The sequence below is a fragment of the Tenrec ecaudatus genome, chromosome 15 (assembly GCF_050624435.1).
Source record: "Tenrec ecaudatus isolate mTenEca1 chromosome 15, mTenEca1.hap1, whole genome shotgun sequence".
NCBI classification, from domain to species: domain Eukaryota; kingdom Metazoa; phylum Chordata; class Mammalia; order Afrosoricida; family Tenrecidae; genus Tenrec; species Tenrec ecaudatus.
This window is the reverse complement of record NC_134544.1, coordinates 111134491-111149188: the sequence shown is the minus strand read 5'-3', so window position 1 is coordinate 111149188 and position 14698 is coordinate 111134491. Positions and strand designations below refer to the sequence as shown.

Sequence of the window (14698 nt, the reverse complement as noted above, 5' to 3'; positions counted from 1 at the left end):
GCACACAAATGGCTGTTCTGTTTTTGTTTTGCAGAGTTGGAGGGTTATCCAGTATATGAATGGTTTACTGATAATGGCCGAACACCCACCGCTACTGGATACAACTCAGATTTTAAGTAGTGAGATTTCTCTTCTATCTGCCCCCATTGTAAGTGCAGATGGAACACAGCAGGTAAGGAAACTGAGATGTTTATTCCCTTAGCTCTAGTATATATTCATTTATTTCTGAAGAAGTTTAAATTAATGAGGCTATTTTAAAATCACTTCTAAAATGTCCCAATAATAAATGATCAAATTTCTCATGTGCATGTTGATTGGCCAAGTTGTTTTCAGATAGTAAGTCATTCTGTTGTGCATCGGGGTCGCTATGAGTTGGAACTGGTGCGATAGCACTTAATAACCACAACAGAGTTGTTTTTGTTTCCCTACAGATAAGCAATGGACTAGCCCATGAGGTTTTTAAAAAGTAATTGTAACATATTGCTTTAATGATTATTATAAATCATTACTGCAAATCATTATGGAATCATGTTATGAAATTTTAAAACTGCTTTTATAGTAATAGAACTTTAATATTCCAGTGTTTTTCCCCGTTTTGCTTTTTTTTACTAGACTTTCCCATCCCTAAAGCAAATATACATTTCTTGAAGATCTAGAAGATCTCAATTTAGGACTCCAAAATGTAGTTTTGAAGTTTATGTTTGCACTCAGTATTCCTATAATAATCCTAAACGTTTGGAAATTAATATGTGCTAATCAGTGGATATGCCGACTAGGTATTTAAGTATTATAGGTAAGGGAATAAATAATAACAAGGAGAAGGCATAATTCATGGTTGACTATTAGCTTACTCTGTAGCACACATTGTTCTAAGAACCTCATATACATTGGTTTAATTCAACAGTACTATGAGTAAGGTATATCTGCCTGCTTCAATTTTGCAAATGAAACAATGAATTTCAGAAATGCTGAATAACTTTTACAAGAAAATGTAGTTGCTTGTATTCTGGTCAAATTTTGTTACTTTATAAATTCAGTTTCTAAATTATGATTTATTTATAAGACATTTATTTACTATGGTTTTGAAAAAACAAGAGCAATTAACTTAGATTCTAAATTTTTCTTTCTTGAAAACGTGGCCTAAAGAGTATATCCTGATTTTAGTTTTGATATATGCTGAGATTATATTTTTTTACATTAACTTCATTTTTCTCATTTTTTGGTATAGTTTTATCGATATAAAATTCACATATACATTTTCATGGTCACTTTTTAAGAGTTGTATACACATCATCACAATCAGTTTTATTGTTCCCTTCCCCTCCAGCCTTATTATTTGCTCCTTAGTTCCCCTCACCATCCTCATCCCCAACCCCAATAAGCAATTGCACCAGTGACTCTATGCATCCACTCCATCTGTGTTTCATAAACTGAGAAGCATAACAGAAACAATAAAAAACAAAATGAAACAAATAATTTAAAGTAAAAATAAATATAAAAATTAAGAAAGAAAAGATTGACAGCAATATGAAATTAAACCAGAAAGGAAATTTCTGCCATGAAAAAAGTGAGAAAAAATTTAAAACTACAGCAAATTCAGGTTGTGTCCAGAGAGGGAGGTCAATTGATCGGGTGTATTATTATATTATAGTTCTATGCACTATAATCAACTTTACAGTAATCTCTTTCTGGCAGCCACGCTGTTTATGTCCCTCCACTGTGGCCAGAAGAGATCTGCCAGAGGTTTAATTCTACTAGGTTCTCTGCAGATGGATTTTGGGCTCCCACTGTCCTCCATCGCCTTCTACTAGGTGTTCACAATTTAATCTCTGATACTTGTCATCATATTTGGATTTTGTTATTGTCAGTGCGCGCACACACACACACACACACACAGACTGGTGTGCTTCTTCCGTGTGAACTTATTTGATGGCTCATTTAGATGGCTGCTTGTCTACAAGCCTTTAGAGACCTCAGACACTATGCCATTTAATAGCCAGAACGATCACTCTGAACTGTAGCACCCTTATCTTCAGCGATCTCTTTTTGGAGGCGAGTATTCATCAGGGACACCTTGTAAGAACTGACTGTTCTTGGATTGGGGCTAGAATTAAGGGGGAGAATTAAGGGGAAGTCATCTGCTTCTCCACGGGTTATAAACCTGGGTTACGTTAGCGATAATATTATCATTTTATGAAAAAAAAACAAACCCCTCCACCAATAATTTATTCCAGTGGCGTAGAATTTAAGGTACTGTTGGGAAGAGGAGTTGAGGTGAGTATAGTCTAACTGCAAACTGCAATCCACGAGTAGTTTTATGCAGATTGAATTCTTAAATGATTAAGTGCCATTTACATTGAGCATGAGGATTGGTGGTCAGGGGGAAATTTTCCCGTATCATTTTCCTTACAAGGGCAGGTCTTTGCCTAACAGTTTAAAACCTGTCATATTAATGCAAGGAAGGGATTGAGGTAGAAAATATATGGTAATTCTGTGTGGCCCCTTCGTTGGAAGCCCTTAAAGCAGTGGTTGCACCGAAGGTCCAGCAGCCATTATTTCCACAGTGTTGAGATGGCTATCCTTTGTTTCCTCTGTCAGGAAATTTCAGTCCTAAGTCCAAGGGCTGCAGGCATTCAGATGGGCTTCCACGTCAAGTCCTTCTCGCGTGACCCTTGGGTGAGGCCCTGTTCCCTGTAAGGCCAGCGTCTAAGGTCATCATAATGCTTAGTCCTTAGCGTGGTTCACCATGGTTTGGGTAGAAACTTATTGAAAAGTGTCTACCCAACTCATGAGGGAGGGGCAAAAATGAGCTGATGCCAAGGGCTTTAGTGGAAAGTAATGTTTTGAGAAGAATGAGGACAATGAATGTACACAGTTGATGTATATATGGATTGTGATAAGAGTTGTATGAGCCCCTAATAAAATGATTTTTAGAAAAAGGTGTCTACCCTAAAACATAGAACTGGGTGTATTTTGCCCTTTAGTTTCTTGCAATGCTATTTATTAGTATCCCTTCCCAATGTGAGGTTGCTCCTCCACATTTACCCCCTCCCACATCCTCCAATAGACGTAAATGCCTTCTCTGAAATGTAGATGATCCCCTCCTTTAGTCTTAATTTGATTTTCCAGTAATATTCTCTCAGACCTATGGATGGCCTGTTGATTTGTTACAGCTTTGAATCAGTGTTGTATGGTGTCAAGTGAATGGTTGTCTCCCTTTTCCCCTTCTTGAAGGAGTAACCCAGGCTGATGTGAGGTCTCTTCTTTTGAGGTGGTTCTTATGAAGTGCATATAAGTGGGGTGATGTATGATTCATGGGTGGTGAACGGACTTTCTACCTCCTTGGGAATTAGACTCTAAGACAATGGTTCTAAACCTGTGGGTCGCAACCCCTTTGGGGGTCGAACATCCATTTCACAGGGGTCACCCGATTCGTAACAGTAGCAAAATTTCAGTTATGAAGTAGCAACGAAAACAATTTTATTGTTGGGGGGTCACCACAACATGAACTGTATTAAAGGGTCGTGGCATTAGAAAGGTGAGAACCACTGCTCTAAGATATGTTTAACTGGTGTTTCTCCTTATAGAAATGGACTCATACGCTATTTGTCCTTTTGTAATTGACTAACTTCACCCAGTATAATGCTTTCCAAGTCCTTCCATGTCATGCAGTGTTCCATACTTGCATCATTTTTTTAGGCATGCATAGCAGTCCATTTCATGTACCATCGTTTCTTCATCCATTCTTCCACTTTTGAGCACTTGGCCTGCTTCCAGTTGTATTGCTCTTATGAACGGTGCTGCTGTAAACATCAGAGAGCATACATCTAACTCGCCTAGTGTCTCTTATTTCTTTGGGGTATATGCCTAATAGTGGTATTGCTGGATGATATGGAATTTCAATTCCCAGTTGCTTTAAATATCACCATATTGTTTTTCACAGTAGTTGTGTGTGTATATATATATATGTGTGTGTGTGTGTGTGTGTGTGTGTATAATGTCTACCAACAGTTTATACAAGTTCCAATCTCTTCAGAAGCTCTCCAGCATTTGTTGTTTTATGTTTGTTTGTTTTTTTAATTGGGTTAGCATTGCGGGTGTAAGGTGGTTTCTCACTGTGGTTTTAATTTGCATCTCCCTGATTCAAGCCAGTGATTGTGAGAATTTTTTCATGTATTTTTATTTCTTTTTTTTGTTGCTATTTTGTTTTTAATGAACTGTCTGTACATGTCTTTTTCCCACTTCTTAATTAGGTCATTTGTTATTCTTGAGTTGTTATAAAATTATGTAGATTTTTGTAATTGGTCTGATGTGGCTGATAAAATTTTTTCCCCAATCTGTGGGCTCTCATTTTACTCTTTTGATGGATATAAGTGATGTAAGTTCAGCATATTCCAGTCATCTGTTTTGTATTCCATTGTGTGTGCTTTCTTTATTACTTTATATATTTTATATAAAATATCTTGTATATTTCTTTATATATACTTGGTAGTCTTATATATGCCCTGAATTAGGGCCATACATTTTTTTCCAGCTTTCTTATTGATGATCCTGATAGCTCTGGGGTTTATATTTAGATCTTTAATCCATCTTGAGTTTGTTTTTGTACATGGGAGATATAAGGAGGTACCCCCAAAAAAACAGAATTGTGGGGCAGAACTTTTGTGGTATGCATTTTTCCCAGTGGATGAGCATCCAGCAACTAGCTCTGAGTTAGTGCACCCAGTGGCTTCACCTGGGAAGGTTCTCTCTGGTCACAGTGAATATTTTTATAAAAACAATGTTGCTGGTATGATGTTGACTAAGAGTGATAGTAGGGGACATCCTTTTCCGTTCCTCATTTTCAATGGAAATGTCTCTAGTTTTTCACCATTGAGTATGGTATTTGCTGTTGGTTTTTCATGTGTGGTTTTTCTTAAGTTGGGGAATTTCCCTTCTAGTCCTACTTTGTTGAGTGTTCTGATCAAAAAAATGGATGTTGGGTATCGTCGGGTGCCTTTTCTACATCAGTTTACTTGTTTATGTGTTGGATTACATTGATTATTTTTTGAATGCTGAGCAATCCTGGCATCCCTGGAATGAATTATACTTGTTCATGGTGAATTATTTTTTGGATATGATGTTAGATTCTATGTTCATGAAAGAGATTTCATCTGTAATTGTCTGTCTTTGTGGTGTTTTTGCCTTGTTTGGGGATCAGTGTTATGCTAGATTCATAGAATGAGTTTGGGAGTTGGTTTTCTTTTTTGGATGTTCTGGAATAGTGGGTGTAGTATTGGTGTCAGATCTTCTCTGAATACTTGGTAGAATTGTCCTATGAAACCATCTGGTCCTGAGCCTTTTTCGGTTGAAAGATTTTAATGATCTGTTTCTTCTTTTGTTACAGGTCTGTTACCCTTGTGCAACGCCTAGCTGCATTAATTTGAGTGAATGATATTTTTTGGTATCTGTTCATTTCTTTTTTGTCAGATATGTTTGAATAGCGTTTTTCGTAGTATTCATCGTATGGTTCTACTTTTCATTGTATGGTTGTTCTTTTTATTTCTTTTGGATCTGTTGGAATGTCACCCTTTTCATCTCTCTTTCTGGGTATTTGCATCTTTTCTTTTTTTAACCTTTGTTAAGTTTTCCAGTAGTCTACTTTATTAGTCCATTCAAAGAATCAGCTTCTTGTTGTGGTGATTTTTTTTCTCCATATCATTTATTTCTTATCTGATTCTTATTATTTATTTTCTTCTTTTATTGGAGGGTTTATGTTGCTTTCCTTGTTCAGTTCTTGAGGGTGTTGTGTTAGGTTATTGATTTTGGATTTCTCTTCTTTTTTAATGTATGTGTTGGTTACTATAAATTGGCCTCTGAATACTGCTTTCGCTGTTCCCCAATGGTTTTGAGATGTTATCATTCTCGTTTGTTCCAAGAAAAATTTCCCCCTCTCATTTGCTTTATTACACAGTCATTTTGAATATCATGTTGTTCAATCTCTGTGTTTGTGTTTCTGTTCACTTAAATGTTGGCTTCTGGTTTATAGCGTTGTGGTCTGAGAAGATAGGTTGTAGGATCTTACTTTTTAAAAATTTATTGAGGCATGCCTTGAGGCCTACTCTGTACCCGTTATAATTATGTATTGTCTGTTCTTGCCTTTTATATGTTGTTTGCTTTGAAGTCTGTGTTTTTTAGAGATTAATATTGCTATACCTTCTTTCTTTTGTCAACTGTTTGCTTGGTATGCTTTTGTCCAGCCTCTGATTTTTAGTCTGTTCATGTCTCTTATCCATCCTGCTACTGTCTTTCTTTATCCATTAACATCCAGGGATATTACTGATATACATGTACTTTTACTGTCATTTTGCTTTGTATTTGTGCATGTTTTATGTGAGTGTGTGTGTGTGTTGTGTTTAATTGTTCTCTTACTATCACCTTTGTGTGGACCAATATCTTCTGTTGTTTTCTTGACATCTTGATGTAGTTATTATAGGTAGTAGGGAGGTGAGGTTATGTGAGGGGAGTTAATTCTTATTATCTGGGGAGAGTATTAGTGGAAGTGTTAGGGGGCATCAAAATTCCTGTGTGGAAAGTCTTTAAGAGGCAAGAGAAAAATTTTTAAAAAACTGTGGGGGGTTGGGAATCAAGTGGGCTGTTTGGTGGATTATAAGAAGGGGAATTAAACACACAAAATTTTCTTATTTTGCAATGATGGAGGAAAGGCTAGTGAAAGGGAAAATTGAAAAGATTTTAAAAAGGTAAAATTTTAGGAATAGTGTCATCTGGTTGTAGAAGGATGAGAAGGAGAGAGGATTGTCAAGAGAAAAAAGAAAGAGTTATGAAATGAAAGATTCAATATTGAAATTGAAGGAGAAGAACAAATGATAAAAAATTGAAAATAAAAGTAGAAATAATAATACTAGAGGAAGAAGCTGAAGAGCTGTTTATATTTGGCTAAGCTTTGCCCAGGTGCGTTGTCTCTGATTTGGAAAAGAAATATTTGTGTTTCTTGAAGACTGAATGAGAACTTATGTGAATTCAGGGCCAGATTTTGGAACACACTGAGTGTAGATCTGTTCAGCATTTATGTTAGTGTGTGAGTATGTGCTCTTGGTCAGGGACTTGGGGTGGCTGGAATATGTTTATGGTCTTTGTTGTCCTGGAGACCAGGGGGTAATGTCAGGACATGGAGAAGTGCTTAGGGTGATCTTGGGCTCCATGCATATGAAGGAGTAGGGGTTTTAGAGAAGGATTATGGGGTGTACTGGGGCTGTGCACCTAGTCTTGGTGATGGTGTAAGAGGAAGAGGTGAGTATTGAGCGGTCAGGGGCCAGGCTGTAGCTGTGAACCACCTGAGATGATCTAGCTAGCTCTAAATTAAAGGAGGGATATTGCTAAGTTGCAAATTAATGATGTGTTGTGGCACTAAATGGAAGGAAAAAATAATAACTTGAAAGGGGGAAAATGATGGTGATGGCTTTGTTTGTTTTCAATGTAGACCAGACGATGGAGAAGTGCTGAGTAAGGGGGGCTTATAAGATAGTGCACGGCTCTGTGTTTAAGAAGGGGGAGATACAAACACCACCACAATGAAAGGACAGTGGGGGTGGAAACCTTTTCTGGAGGAAATCAGTCTTTGTGGAGGAGAGGTCTTTTGAGCAGCTTGGGACAGTGTCTGGTAGTACTAAGTTGTTTCCCCCTTGTGGTCTTGTAGAATGAAAACTCAGGGTTGAGAGTTAGGCAAGCAAATTGATTTTGATGCCAGATAGACCTGGTTTATCAAGTGGGAGAGGGGGTGTTCACTCTTTTCATATGATGAAAGTCACCAAATGGTGGGTTATCAGGTCTGTATCTGCCTCTCCTTAGAGAGAAGGGAGAAGCAAAGGCCTGCTCAGAGGTCAGCTTGTATCTCACAGAGGCCTGGAGTGGTCTATATTGTAATGCTGATGAGCGGCTGGCTGCTGATAGACCTGTGGATTACACAGTTATTCAATACCTCGACTGGGAGAGCCTCTTGAGCCCTGGGGCTATAGACCTTGATGCAAACAAATGCTCTAGCTGTCTGATATCTCAAAACTCTGGAAATTCGACTGTGAGTGGGTGCCCTCCCAAGAGTACCCACACACACGCATAAGTAGGCTCTGTGAATTGTGTAGTCCAGGTGGTGGTGTTCTAATATGGGGTATTAACTAATTCTCTCAGGTCTGTGAGCTCAGCTCCAATTCCTCTGTCTCTTAGCACTTTGCTCCTGTTGCTAGGCTAATACCATTGTTTCAGGGAAAAGACAATGTGAGGCAAACAAAAGGTGGGGGGGAGGAAGGCAGCCTCTAAAGACCGAGATTTTGGTTGCCTCAAGACTGCCCTTTCAGGTACCCCAAAACAAGTCATGTAGAGCTGTACTCTACCCCCTTCCCCCACCCCTCCCCAGGACAGGGGCCACTGTCAGTATCCCGTGGCGTATCTGGTGGGTTAGACTTCCCTGGCCTGTGTGAAATTCCCGCAGAGTCCTTCCTCCATGGCTCAAAAGGCGGTTACCCTTAGTATCAAAAAGCTAAGACTGATGAGGTAGGACTGCATGGAATCAGATCAGACTCGTGACTTGAGCAGAGAGCTGAGCCCAGCAGTGTCTGTAGCTGCCCCAAGTTTGTCATGCAGAGTTCTAGCAGCTCGTTTGATCTATTGCTAGCTAGATCCAAGACCAGGAAAAATTGTCACATGAATAGGAGAATCAGCTCGCACTAGTGGCTGATGATAAAGGGGAATCTCTTGGCTAGGGTTACTGCTCTTTCATAATACTTAATCTTTATGTTGAGAATCTCTCTGTCAGCTGTTAATCGAATGGTTGGTGTTTTAACTCAAAAACCTGCTGGAGAAAGAAGAAAGTCTTTTCCTGTAAAGTTTTGGAAACTATATAGGCAACTCTACTCTGAACTGTAAGGTTGCTGTGAATCAAAATCAAGTAGACAGCAATGGATTTACGAATGTTTTATCTACGACATATAGGCATTTAGCTATATGGATCACAAATTATGAATGGGATTATAAAAAACAGGAATTCCAGAATACCTGTGCACTTGTGGAACTGATTCACGGGTCTAGAGGAAGTCATTTAAGCAGTGTAAGAGAATACTGTGTGGTTCAAAATTGCCGGTTTTATGAAGGGTGTTGTGTATCCTTCCCCTTTACATATTTTATCTGTATGCCGAAGTATGAAGTCTTTATAAGTGGGAGAGTTTGTCCTCAGAATTGGAGAAATGCTCATTTACATATTAAGATATGCAGATAACAACTCTTGCTGAAAACATGAAGACTACTGATGAAGCCCTTATGGATGAAAATTGAAACTTTCAGTAAGGATTACTCCTGAACATGAAGAAAACGTTACAAAAATCCTCAAAGCTAGATGTTATCATGATGACGAATGAAGAAATTGAAGTTGCTGATGTTGTTCTACGTGGATTAACAATTAGTGTTCATGGAAGAAGCAATTAAAAAATATCTAGTGGTGTGTGTTTCATTGTACAAATTTTCTGCAAAAGACCACTTCAGCATTTTGAAAAGCAAAATGATGACTGTTAGGCCAGGTTGACTATAGAGAGAAGCAAATCCAGTCACACTCTTGTATGTGTAAGAAAGAGCTTTATATCCAGAAGTAATTATACATCAAGAAAGCTTCCCAGCCTCGTCCAACTCATGTCCATAATCCCTCTTCACATTCCTGAAGTCACGTGCAACAGTGCAGAATGCAGAAATATCACAGGCCTATAGGTGCAGTTGTGTAGATCCAAGATCAGTGGAAACATGGAAGGGCACTGGCAACTCTCAGGGTGGCAGCAGAGCCCCAGCGTGCAGGAAGGTGGAGTGGCAGAGCAAGGGAAAGGTGCCCAGAGTCTTCCTTGTAAGAAGGCTAGAGCCCCAAGGAGACAGTTTCAGGCTGATTGGCAGGTTAAATTCCACCCCTACACTTTTATACATCTTTAAGTTGACATAAAACTCCCTACCACAATGACTAAGGTATGCCTGACACAAGCTATGGTCTTTTTAGTCACTCCATAGGTATTTGAAAGCCAGACAATGAAAAAAGGAAGACAGGGATAAAAATCAGTGCTTTCAAACTGTTGTATTGGTGAAGGATAATGGAGATAACATGGGCTGCTAGAAGAGTGAAGAAGAAATAGACCATTCCTTAAAAATGAGCGTGGGAGCCCTTCAGGTCACTTACACTGGAAATGTCCCAGGAAAGACCAGGCCTTTTTTTTTTTTTTTAACATTTTATTAGGGGCTCATACAACTCTTATCACAATCCATACATATACATACATCAATTGTATAAAGCACATCCGTACATTCTTTGCCCCAATCATTCTCAAAGCATTTGCTCTCCACTTAAGCCCTTTGCATCAGGTCCTCTTTTTTTTTTTCCCTCCCTCCCCGCTCTCCCCTCCCTCATAAGCCCTTGATAATCCACAGATTGTTATTTTGTCATATCTTGCCCTATCCGGAGTCTCCCTTCCCCCCCTTCTCTGCCGTCCATCTCCCATGGAGGAGGTCACATGTGGATCCTTGTAATCAGTTCCCCCTTTCCAACCCACTCACCCTCCACTCTCCCAGCATTGCCGCTCGCACCCCTGATCCTGAAGGTATCGTCCACCCAGAATTCCCTGTGCCTCCAGCTCCCATATGCACCAGTGTACAACCTCTGCCCTATCTAGTCCTGCAAGGTAGAATTCGGAGGATCATGGTAGTTGTGGAGAGGAAGCAGCATCCAGGATCTGGAGGAAAGCTGTGTTCTTCATCGGTACTACATCACACCCTGACTGACCCATCTCCTCTCCTAGACCCCTCTATGAGGGGAATCTCCAGTGGTCAACACTTGGGCCCTCGGGTCTCCACTCTGCACTTCCCCCTTCATTCACTATGGTATATATATCATAGTGAATGAAGAATATATATATTCTTTTTTTTTTCTTTGCATGATGCCTTATACCTGGTCCCTTTGGCACCTTGTGATCGCACTGGCTGGTGTGCTTCTTCCATGTGGGCTTTTTTGCTTCTGAGCTAGATGGCCGCTTGTTCACCTTCAAGCCTTTAAGACCCCAGACAGTATCTCTTTTGATAGCCGGGCACCATTAGCTTTCTTCACCACATTTGCTTATGCACCCGTTTGTCTTCGGCGATCGGATCATGGAGGTGTGCAGCCAATGATATGATTTTTTTGTTCTTTGATAACTGATAACTGATCCCTTCGGGACCACGCAATCACACAGGTTGGTGTTTTCTTCCATGTGGGCTTTGTTGCTTCTGAGCTAGATGGCCGCTTGTTTATCTTCAAGCCTTTATGACCCCAGTCACTATCTCTTTTGATAGCCGGGCACCATCAGCTTTCTTTACATTTACTTATTCACCCGCTTTGGCTTCAGCAGTTGTGTCGGGAGGGTGAGCATCGTAGAGTGCCAGTAATAAAAGAAAGTATTCATGCATTGAGGGAGTGCTTGAGTAGAGGCCCAAGAAAGACCAGGCTTTATTTGACAAAGTAAAGGGTGAGGGAAAGTAAGGGAAATCCTCAATTAGATGGATTGACTCAATTGCAGCAACAATACCAATGATTTATAAAGAAGATTTTGGGTTTGGCAACAGTTCTGTTATACATGAGGTCTCCATTTTTATAGAACAAATTTAATTATAGCAAAAAGAAGAGTGTCTTTAGTTATTATTGCTAGTATCTAGCTTTATGTTCTTTATACTCTAATGCATAAAACAATCTATTAAACAATTTGATAATGTATACTAATGTTTCTAGAAAAGGCAGACAACAGATTGAAATATTAAGATCAGTGCCCTCCTTGCACCTCTTTTCTTCCACCAAAATGGACACTGGTTTATTTTTTAAATTTTCTTGAAATTTCACAAGGTGCTTCTGCTAACTTAAAATAGCAGTAATGTAAAAGTCAGTAGAGTAAAGAATTGGGAATAGCAAGATAGAACAAAATTCAAAGAATCTTCAGACAGAGTCAATGTATGTAAACATCAGGTTTTAAGAAAAACTCTTAAGGAATTAGAGCAAAGCTTTGAATTCTAACTAGCAGAGTAATTTGATTTGAAGGAGAGAAAGCTGGAAAGAGCACCGTCCTTGCTTGATAGATTTGCATTTGATTTGCATGACCTAAGACTTAAAGCTTTTCTGAATATGTCTATAAAATGGAAGTAATATTAGTTTTTTCTTCTAGTAAGCTATGGGGATGAAATGAGCCTGAAGAATCCTTGCTTGATGCAGTTAGGCACTTAACTGTTAGCTGAAAGATGACAGTTTAAACTCAGAGGCACCACAGACTCTAAACCTAGTGATGGACTTCCTGACGGAAGCAGCCTCGAAACCCTGATTGAGTGCACATAAACTTTTGGATACTATTGTTCAAAATCTCAGAAAAAAAGTTGTTTACCAAGCTGCTTTATCATAATCTCCATCTTATTAATTTGTTAATTAACATTATTTTGGAAAAGAAAGGAGAAACATGGCTGAGTAGAGTTACTCTTAATCTCTTTCTGGACATTTTTGGAGCAGTGGAAAGATTGTAGCAGCCTAAATTTCAGACCTGTGTGATACACGGGAATAATTGAAAATGCCTCCAGGAGAAACTGACAAAAAAAATTGGTAAGGGAGGAAAAATCCTTGGGTTCTGTTCCACTCTGGCAGGATGCTGCCTAGGTAGTAAGTAGCCACTCGCCCTTTTCCCCTGCTAGTCAACTTCATACCTGCACCATAATTGGGGAGAGGCTGTGTGGGAACTTGGCTGAGGATACACAGGCCTGCCTCTGAGCCCTGGGATTAGGATGGCCCTAGGTTTCTTACTGTATATCTGCTGGATTGGAGAGATTTTGGGTAGGCTGTAAATTGGCTCCCACCTTCTCAGTGGACCTCTTAGGGTTTGGATTGTGGCAGTTTGCCTGGAGTATCAGGAGGACTGACTATCTCTGATTGGAGCAGAGGGCATGTATTAGGGGAAACAGTCAGTAGTGGGTGAGCATTTCCTCTAGGGCCCAGGACTCAAAGTACTAGCATGTGCCTTCCACAGGGCTAGGCCCAAAGAGTACTGAGGCTCAACACCTGGAGGACCCTGTAACAGATGTTTTTGATGAATGTTCTAATTAGTCGCTTCTCTCCTCTCTATTTGCTGGTTTGATCAAAACTTTCCAGGTACCCCTAACAACTTGGGAACTAGCCTCAAGATCATGATTTTGAAGGAGCCTTTTTTTAACCATGTAGTGACTCCGGCCCCTGTTGAGGTATGCTTCGTATATGCTGACCAACCTTGAGCACCCAGGATCTGCAGCAGTTGTGTGAGAAAAACTCTTCATTTAGAGTTAAACAAAAAACAAATTAATAACACTATGTCTTGGAGATAGCAATTGATTGCTGTACTCTTGTGGAAACAGCATAAGTAACTACACCACACAGAGATGTTGATCTGGAGGAACCTCCTAGAGGAAGAGGAGAGATCCACTGATCTCCCATGATGGAGATTACAGAGATGGTCTCCAGTTAATTTAAGCATCTGGAGGAAAAATTAGAGAAGAGGCACATACCCAAACTCAATTCAAATGTGCCTTTACAGAACATGCCAACAATGGTGATGCCGGAAGGGTAGGGGGAAGATGATGGGGAGAGGAAAGGAGAAAGGGGGAAGCGATTGCAATGATCAACATAACCATAAACCCCTCTAAAGGGGGAAGAACAACAGAAAACATGGGGGAAAGGAGACAGCCGTCAGTGTGAGAGATGAAAATAATAACAATATACAATCTATCGGGGGGTTATGAGATAGGGAGGGAAAAAAAGCTGGTACCAAGGGCTCAATAGATACTAAATGCCGAAGAGAATGAGGGCAACATAGGTACAAACATGCCTGATTCAGTTGATGTATGGATTGTGATGGGAGTTGTGCGAGCCCCAATAAAATGATTTAGAAAAGAAAATTAGAAATAATACAACCCCTTCAAAAAAATACAAAAAGCAAACACCAAAACATTAGAACTCAGTAACATAGTGAAACAACAAAACAGCAAGATATAAACATTGGAATAAAGAGTAGCAATCTTGAAAATGAATCTTTCCAGAATAAAATACAAGTTGACGTGGTTATAAAAATGACCAAAAAAATAAAACCTTGACAATAATTTAAGAATAATATAGTGCACCATTGAAGGAACAATGTACACCTGATAAATGTCTTAAAATAGAATGAAAAAATGAAAACAGTAATCAAATGCTCTAACATTAATGATATGGAAACAGTCCTGAAAGCTCCACTGCCAAGTAGAACGATTGCATACAAAGACCAAGCATCAGGATAAGTTCAGAGTTTTCCACCAAAATCATTCTGGCATGAAGGCAATGGAAGAGATACTCAAAATACTGAAAGAAAGAAAAATTATCAATCAAGATTCCTACATTCAGCAAAATTATCCATCAAATAGGAAGAACTAAAACATTTACAGACCAAAAAAACCCTAAAGGCATTTATAAAATTTACACAACCACCTTTACAAAAAATATTTAAAATGGAATTCTATAGAAATAAAATCTATAACAATAAATAGCAAATTAAAAATATTAGAATAAGAATTACTATGGAGAAAGCATTCTACTGAAGCAATACACAAAGTGAAGTAGAACTAAATTAAAATGAATTGTGGGTAATATTCCAATATAAAGATT

The 14698-nt window shown here is 39.1% G+C and overlaps 1 protein-coding gene across 3 annotated transcripts in view; it reads left to right on the top strand.

Annotated features, from left to right (window-relative positions):
• The window catches only part of FNDC3A (fibronectin type III domain containing 3A), a 201116-nt gene that overhangs the window by 32535 nt on the left and 153883 nt on the right, over positions 1–14698 (top strand). For all 3 annotated transcript variants that reach the window (XM_075533280.1, XM_075533279.1, XM_075533281.1), the window contains one exon: positions 35–172. In XM_075533280.1, the coding sequence (XP_075389395.1) occupies positions 56–172 (117 nt within the window). In that variant the 5' untranslated portion in view covers positions 35–55. The remainder of the gene's footprint in view (positions 1–34; positions 173–14698) is intronic.